At 34.1% G+C, this 9,079-nt stretch overlaps 1 protein-coding gene across 1 annotated transcript in view; it reads right to left on the reverse strand.

Moving 5' to 3' along the window:
• Positions 1–605: 605 nt before the first annotated feature.
• The window catches only part of LOC111365635 (WD-40 repeat-containing protein MSI4-like), a 16,204-nt gene continuing 7,730 nt past the window's right edge, over positions 606–9,079 (reverse strand). The window contains exons 5-19 of the mRNA XM_022986176.1: positions 8,653–8,658; positions 8,476–8,547; positions 7,451–7,537; positions 7,304–7,366; positions 6,466–6,531; positions 6,297–6,371; positions 4,870–4,945; positions 4,558–4,744; positions 3,988–4,069; positions 2,795–2,868; positions 2,535–2,646; positions 2,366–2,440; positions 2,023–2,099; positions 1,241–1,340; positions 606–1,147 (exon numbers count right to left, since the gene is read on the reverse strand). Coding sequence (XP_022841944.1) covers positions 1,049–1,147; positions 1,241–1,340; positions 2,023–2,099; positions 2,366–2,440; positions 2,535–2,646; positions 2,795–2,868; positions 3,988–4,069; positions 4,558–4,744; positions 4,870–4,945; positions 6,297–6,371; positions 6,466–6,531; positions 7,304–7,366; positions 7,451–7,537; positions 8,476–8,547; positions 8,653–8,658 — 1,251 coding nt within the window. The 3' untranslated portion in view covers positions 606–1,048. The remainder of the gene's footprint in view (positions 1,148–1,240; positions 1,341–2,022; positions 2,100–2,365; positions 2,441–2,534; positions 2,647–2,794; positions 2,869–3,987; positions 4,070–4,557; positions 4,745–4,869; positions 4,946–6,296; positions 6,372–6,465; positions 6,532–7,303; positions 7,367–7,450; positions 7,538–8,475; positions 8,548–8,652; positions 8,659–9,079) is intronic.

The following is a 9,079-nucleotide window of genomic DNA, read 5'->3' on the forward strand; positions in this document are numbered from 1 at the left end:
TGTTTAGGTACCTGCTTGAAGCGTCATTTATAATAAACCACCAATGAGAAATCTACCCCTCATGGGATGATGAAGGTTATTTGGCTCGGTTGGTAAAGTCCCACACTTGCGATTGGGTTATTACGATTATAGATTGGATATCTAATTGTTCAAGTGGTAGTGATAATATCTCGTACATGAATCGGAGAAGAGGACTCAAACGTCACTAAAAGACTATCGATACAAAGATTGATTGTCAAGAACATAGAGAAAGTAGGATGAACAGTTAATCAAATTGGAGCATATGATTTAATTCGATGCAACAAATATCTTTGAAAAATTTTTATTTGTACAGCATTTGTTTGACAGCTTTTTTCAAAGCTGTCTCACAAAGGTGTGATCCACGATTATTTTAATCGTGAACCCCATCCACTTGCATGTGTGCACACTTTGAAAAAAACTACGAACAATTGATGTACTAATAGTATCTTTCAAAATCTTCACTAGAGCTTGACATGCCGCGAATCCTCTAAAAAGAGGGGTGCCTTTAGAAATGCAGACAGGTGGTGCAAGGCTGTTGTCAGCTCATAGCATAAGGTGGGGTTATAAACATAGATTTAAATAACTTGATAGAACAGAAAACATATTCAAAATAAAGGGGCCTGTCTATGACTGATGACCTCCCAAGCACTTTCCTGGATTTCTCCAGACACTGCTTCATTACAAGGATTTCATTCAGTGGACATGGGCTTGCCAAATTTTGTTCTGTGAGGTAAGGAATTATGTGAAAGTTAAAATAGAAATCCCAAATAAAATGATTATATAATATGGGGCCACACTAAAGGAATGGAGAGACTACTAACTAGACAGACGAAGGGGGTAACTAAATCTATGTAACAACATAATGCGTGCAACCACTAAATCGAGTTTCAGGCAGAATCTCAACATCTAAAAAGTCAGGCTAGGGTCTCTTGTCGATCATCGCCCATTTAGATTCAGCAAGTCATAGATCATACATCTAGACAAAGACAACATGCATTTTTTGCAAGTATTCAAGCTACCAATCCTGTCAAGTCTTCGAACATTCAAGAACGTGATCTTTAAACTTTTGCAACTCCTCTATAACCTCCTCCTCAGGTCTGTACAACAAATCTGTCATACGCCATATCTGGAAAGACCACAAAAAATTTCACAATTTCACGTCGGATTAGAACAAATCAAGCCAGCAGAAAATTGTACCAATAGGGCAACATTCTAATACCTGTAAAGTACCACCTCCACCAGAGGATTCTCCATCATCAGATACACTAGCAACTGTCCATGGGTCAGAAGCATTCCAGTGGAAGTCAACCACCTTATCTCTGGAACCAAAGTATTATTGCATTAAGTTCATAATAATTTCCAACAGCAAAGTTCAAATTAATTCACAGGTATCCTCAAGTAGTTCCAATGGGAATCACATGTCAGACTAAAAGAAAATGAAGTTCACAGGGAAAGCACAGAGTGAATGGACAACAGGTGAGTCAAGCAGTTTCAATCGGAATTACATGTCAGATAGACTATAAGAAAATGAAGTTCACAGGGAAAGCATAATGTGAAAAATGTACCCTTTGAAGTTATTAGTGAAATCTAGCATTCATCCAGTATAATGCAATTTTCTGTTTCCAAGATGCATATGATACATAGTTCTCCAGTAATAATTTTCTCCATTACCTGCTCTTTTCTAATACTAACTGCAGTTTTTAGTTCAAGTGTACATGCCATCTAAATTTTAACAATTTAACGCAACATTTTCTTCCATAGAAAATTCCCAACAGTTACAATGCATACATGTATCTAAAAAAAATCAAGTTAGTAACTCTAGCATACGAATTTGCTCTCTATAGTGTGAACAATACTTCAATAATAAATATAATGCATTGACAGATGAGAGTAAGGGCATGTGATCCTGCACTAAAACACGCAAGCTAAGGAATAAAATTCATAGAGTGAAAAATGTACATGGTACTCATTTTGCTAAGCCAAAAGTTGGAACTTTCTTACCTGTGGCCAGCATGTTGGAAAAACAACCCCTGAGGAGCATTTGGAGATTTGGACCCACTTTCTTTCCTTTTATCAACCTGCAACATGGTAACCAAAAAAATTGTTCAGAAATCCCTCAGTGTATAATAAGATCGCCATAAATTATACCTCATGTGTTAGGTGAGAAGGAAGTTATTCTAGTATTGATTCGTTGATGGCCTTGAACAATTTACATCTTTAAAATAATACGCACACTTGAAATTATTTTCTGTACGACAAGTTTGGCGCATCAACCCTCTGATAGAAGTTAATACCACAATGAGAAGAATGGAAAAGACTTATATGAAAATCAGGAGCTTCCCACCTTATCATAATCCCAGATGTTCAACAGACCATCTTCTGCTGAGGACCCAAAGACCGAGCATTTACCTGGTGACCACTGGAATTTGTATAATTGGTTAAAGTTAAGTGAACAAATAGATTAGACATGAATAGTCTGAAAAAAATATAATCAGCAAAGGCGAATGCAATACCTGGACACAGAGAACAGCAGATGTATGACCTGCAAATTTACGGACAGGCAATCCAACTCCATCAGAGCTTAAATTACGGCGATCAAACATGTGAATTGTATGATCCGCAGACCTGAATGAATGAGATTGCATAAGAACCTAAATCTTTGATAACTTAAATTGCATAAAAGAATGAAAAACGCATTATCAAATGTTACGTATAAATAGTCTTTTATTATCATTATACGGGGGATATATGCATGTTTAACAGACAGACGCACCCAGTTAGGATATAATTTTCGTCGTGAGAATTCCAATCTACACAATGAAGATCAGCACTGTGCGCTTTTTCAACCTATTCATGATACAAAGTTTAGTAACCCAGATCAGAAACAATAACTAAACTGAATTTAGAAATTAGTCTATATTTCAACAAAATTAGAAGAATAAAAGACATACGAAATAGAATAAAAACATTGACAACTAAAGAAGAAAATAAGTACTAAACATAAAAATTCTTAAAAATATTCTTCAACCAGTACAGAATATTTAAATATTTTAATGGATTGACAAATGGAAGAACAGGTCATCTTTCAGAAAGGTTATGGGGAAAATAATCGGATCTAATTTGATTCCAAAGTTCTGCACAGAACTTGAAAGGGACAAGAGTTTCCCAATTTCCAACCAAAAAACTCCATACAGAATCTACCGATGAATAATTGAGCGTCAACGTAGGCAGAAAGACAGGGTAGGAATACAGCACAACACTTAAACTGCTTCTGAAGAGAGACAAATATATACCTTAATGATAAAGAAGTTTACGTGGAGATAGAAATGCTGATAAGGTACTTATCAGTTTAATAATATTATTTGAATCAAGTATACATTGCAAATATATAATATAAATGTTGACCACTTCAACTAAAAGCTCAAGATGTTGATAAGATCACATGTACATCATTTAAATATTATCTTCAACACGCCTCATTTGTAGGTGGGATTTTTTTTATTTTTTTTTCCATCAAAATCTAAAATGACACAATTTCTTTAAAATGGGTGTCGATAGAACTTGAGCTCAGGACCTTCACATGTTTCTATACCATGTTATCACCTGATCTAAAATCTTAAGATGTCAGGTGGGCATATGAATAGCATTTAAATATTGGATTCAACAATAAATAAGACAAATTCAGGCATTAATCTCTCTTCACAAATTAGAGGAAGTTATTACACAGTATTTTTCGGAAAATGTCCTTTTTAATATACTGTAACTGGAGAATCAAAGATTCAAAATATTATTAAGCATCACACATTAGATGAGTTAAAGCTCTTGCTGAGAATGCGGTAATGACCTAATTCTTGAATCTCAATGCAACCTAATGTCATTGAGTCTATCATCGAAGAATATTGTGGTCTATCCCAAAGAACGGAAAAATTGCATAATATCAAGTGCTAAAGAAAAGAGTCATCTAACCTTCACAACGGGACCACATCCTATCCTTGCATCCCATAGTATCAAACAAGAATCATCTCCAACGCTACAAAACTGCTGCGAACTGCATCAGCATGACAAATATATAGACTCAAGCCGCCATTTCAAAAACTTATAACAGCAATACATATTTAGGAAGAAAAGAAAGTAGAACATATACTCGAGATAGCTACAACATTTACATAAGTTCGAAAAACACATTATAATCAATGTATCACGACGAGAAAATGAAAAGGGAAAAAAAGGAAAGCAAATGGCCTCATATGATTAATCAACAAGGCAGACTTGAAGGAAATGATAAGTGGCAGACAATGATGAGGATCAAAAACTTTGGTTTATACATAGCCCGGGATTAAAATCAAATTTTTAGTAGATTTTAATAGAAGTTGATGAGATGTGTGGTTGAAAAGTTGTTGGACCCATAAAATATGTGGCTATAATTAATTGTTGACTTTGACTTATATTAAAATCTAGATTTTAATTGGTAGCAAGCAGGGCCATAAAATATAAATACATGAGTAATCCATCAAGTTAATGATGAGTGCAAGATACCTGGACGGGCAAAATTGTACATCCTCAACAGTATCATCGTGCCCTTGAAAAACCCCTCGTGGACCAATAGAAGAATTATCAGCAGCTTTTACAACTGAACCAGCAGATCCTGTTAACTGACCTGCACCTGTGGCCAGTGTTGAAACATGATCCTGAATGCTCCACAACACCACAGATTTATCCTTTCCTGTCAGAAATTTCATCGTGTCAGAAAATGAATAGAAAAACCACAACAAAGCTTAGTAGAGAATGCCAGAAGAATGAAATTATTCCAGATAATTAAAAGGAGAATAATAGATTCATTATTCATACCTCCGGAAAGCACAAACGGTTCAGCTGGGCACATTGCAAGTGCAAATTCTGCATTATCTTGGTGTCCAGATAATACCTAGAAAAAGGTAACAGGTTATGTTACATGGTCTCTACCTCAGAAAACACACAACCAATGAACCAATAGACAATTAATCTAGTATTATCCAATGAGGTATCCACTACAGTTGCCACTGGAAGAGGGCAAATTGCCAAGGTAGATTTGAATGAGAACAACTTCAAGTTACAGACGGAGAAACTGGAATAGAACACGACAACTGAACCTAATCAAACAAGTGGTAAAAAGGAACTATTCAAGATGTAGCTAGATAACGGTGACATTTAAACATTGTATACATATTCTCATTGCAATACTCCTTCAGAGCGTGGACTACAAGAACTCATGATTCTTAAAAAGTGTAAAGTTTGTTGCAAAACTTTCACCACATGCAGAATATTATCTCTTAGAATTTGACTTGAGAACAAGCCATTTTCGGAAAACACCATGCCCAGAAGTACCAAAACTTTATTTTATTTTCGTCTTGAAGAAATTTCTATTAGGATTCAAGACTAGCATCCAAAACTAAAATAAACTTCCTACAGCTTCAAAAATTGTACAAAGCCAGAGTACTCTGTATATGAAAGTAAATGGACTGAAAGTAGTGTAGCTTTTAATGTATCAAAGCATTGTTCCATAACCAATTGCGACGAGTAATGCACCAACGAATACCCACATAATAGTTTACCTTAAACCTCGTTACTGAAATCCCCAAGGTTGAATAAAAATATTATACGTAGACTCAGCAAAAACAGTGATAACACAAAGCCACAGCATTTTGCATAACTTGAACTTTGAAATGTTGCAATTCCATCAAAAGAACCAATGATATAAGTTCAATCATCAGAGCTATGAAAATCCTCTTGCAGAAACTTAATATTCATGAAATTTCCAACCGAATCATTGTTTACAATGTTCATCCTAGAAGTTCTTCATAATTCTTGCCCGAGAATGTAAGATTTATATCAATTGTGATTCCATCATGAGCTTGTACTCTGTCCCACAGGCAGACTCCAATGAAAGCTCTATTAGAAAATCTGATATAAAACATTTATCCTACCAAATAAATTGATTTCTGAGATAAAATTTCGGTTTCTGCGAAGAGCTTCCACAATAAGGAGACAGGAAAGTTAACACATCCTGCTACCTTCCAAATAAGGTTATGGATTGAAGTTCAGGAAGGATGAAAGAAATTAAAAATCAATAGTAAAAACGAGATAATCTGTTGATAAAAAGATGGCAAAGGGAGAACCCCATAATCAACATAAATGAAACTCCAGAATAAATTTAAAAAAAAAAAATCCACACCAAATCTGGGTGTGAAACCCCCAAATGAAAAAAAAAAAAAAATTTAAAAAAAAAAAAAACACACCAAATCTGGGTGTGATTCAGCAGCTCCAAGGACAGCATGCCGATTGGGTTGGGCTTCAATGTCCCAGATAAGAACCTGTATTAACAACAAAACCAAAATTAATCTACATATTTCAAAATAATTGTGCCAGTTATACTAAGAGGAACATGCACCTTGAATCAATACTTACTTCAGGGCAGTCAGTGTGCGTTGCCACTATATTTTTATTCTGCGGAAGTTCCCTGATTCTGTTGACCTACAGTGTGATTGACAATTTAAAATAATGACATCAATGGTTATGGTTATAGGATGTTGATTGAAGCAGTAGTTATTTTTGTCATTGTTGTCATTAACTAAGATGAGAAATTAGTGGGCCCTTGCAATGGAAATGTAAAAACAAATAGCAAGAAATTTTACAAAACCAAAATATATGTGTGTACATATATAGTCTTTCGATCTCTTTTTTATTTTTTTTATTTTTTTTTTATTTTTTTTTTTTTTTTTAATAACCATACTAGGTATCTGTATAGACTATCAGTTATTGTGTCTATCAATTAGTTTACTTGGGTCTTGCATGAACCTTGGTGGAGAGAAGTAGGAATCATTTGTTGCATGGGGAGGTGCATATTATCCTCCAGGAGGGAGAATTGCACTAATTCCACCTTCTATTTCCAATATTTCATTCATATTGGTTTGAAATGCCTGTAGATGTGGTGTCAAGCAAAGACAGATAGACTACTCAAGGTAAGGATCAGAGAATAGGTGGAAAGTTTGCTAATTTGGGCTATGCAAACAATGAGCACTGGAATGATTCGAAAATTCCAGCTACAAATTTAGTCACCTCAAAAACAAAAAATCCAGGACATAAACGATTATAATTTGTCACATAAAAGGCAAAATATTTGCAGGCATACCAGAGAATAAATAATGACCTCGAAAAAATACAGCATAAAATGCATATTTTATCTGAAAGGTATGCATAAATGTTCATGAAGCCAATCATGTCCATGTATTCATGCAGCTCATACCTCTCCTGGATGTATGATAGTTTTGTACTTCTTAACGAAAGGTGAGCTTGCATCTTCATTGAACTAGATATCAAGCAATTAAAGAGAATCAGATCAACATGTTAATAATACATTTAGGTTAAAAATTATGTACAGTCATAAACTTACATTTGCTATATGGTTTTCTGCAGCGACTCGAGGCTTCACAATATCACAATTTGCTACAATTAATGTGTTAGGCACAGTCTGATCAGTCTGGTCAGCGGAAAGGGAAAAAATCAGTTCACTGGTAAAATAATAGGCATACTAATTGAAAATTATGAGATTTGGGAATCTATAAAAAGCGATTCCAACAATAACACAGCTTTAGTACATAACAGTGGAAGACAGTCTATTTTACAAGAACAAAAATGTCACAACCTGTAGGAGATAAATATAACAGAAATGCTGAAGAATAACCCACAAAAGAGCTTTTGCATGGTGGATGAGAAAGTTAAGAGGGAAGGAATTATAGGAAAAATATGCAAAATACAAGAAAAAAGAAAATTCATTACTTATGTTGAAACTATTTACCATTAATATCTCCCACGTTGACGAAAAGTGGGGAAAAAATGAAATAAATCATTAGATTTCATGTTATAGAAGATGGAAGGAGATGAATTAAAATATACAGAATTGAATTTTCAATATAGCCATAACTAGAAGAATAATGCAAGCTATAATAGGTGTAAAGACTATTTCATGTATTGCTGACCATAAACAGAAGGTAGACATATTCCAACTTGTATTAATCCGAATAAATAAAAAATGGCGTGTAATATTATGTGTTTCTGTGAGTGCAACTAGACATGTTTTAGCGTCCTTGTGTAATTAAAAAACATTACAAACAATGCTGTAAAGCATTAACAACAACAAAAGGAGGGAGGGAGGGAGAGTCTGGTCTCAAAAATAAATTTGACCACTACCATGGTGTAAAAAAAGGGGGTAAATCTTAGTTGAAATAAATAAACCCACGTCCTTGTCTCTTCAAATGATTTCTTATAAATCAAAAGGGTAAGAAATGTGTGCAATGCATATTAAACACCACTCCACATTTTATGAACAGTAAGTTGACACACTAATAGATGCTTACTACCTGATAATTGAAGGCAATATTTAAATACATCAACTCATGGACAAATGAATAAGTTTACCTGTTCAGAAAGGTAGAGACGCTGTTTGTCCTTGTAAGATCCATTCTCGATAATTGGGCCCCAACTATAACAATCAAAACATCAGCATATGAACGAAGGACCATATTAATTTCTGGAATGAATATAAACAGGTATATTAATAATTTCATGATTACAGTATATCGAATAAAAACTTACAATCCTCTAAAATTTACACAACAGATGCCCTAGATCATAAATCTTAAATCACACTCACATACCATGCACACAAACATCATATATGCTTCATCTAACAAAAATTGAACTCAGCATTTCATTTTTGCATTCATCTAGACAAATTTTATGGAGATCTATTTTATATTGATTTATCAAGTTTTACAGAAAATGTTAAGAGGTCATAAATTTTCCAGAAAATAATCCCATTTGATAAGCTCTTTGACATATAGAAACTTAGGAGATCTGTTAGTTTGATTTCATTTAATTATTTTTCTTTATCAAAGTAAACCAAATTTTTTGCGATTTACACAAAAGATTTAGCCCCCATTTGAGCCAAATTCTCTAAAAACTCATTTTTCCTAAACTAATTTTCAACTGCACATTCTCCCAATAAAATAATTTTGCACAT

Source organism: Olea europaea, chromosome 17, assembly GCF_002742605.1.
Source record: "Olea europaea var. sylvestris chromosome 17, O_europaea_v1, whole genome shotgun sequence".
Lineage (NCBI taxonomy): Eukaryota > Viridiplantae > Streptophyta > Magnoliopsida > Lamiales > Oleaceae > Olea > Olea europaea.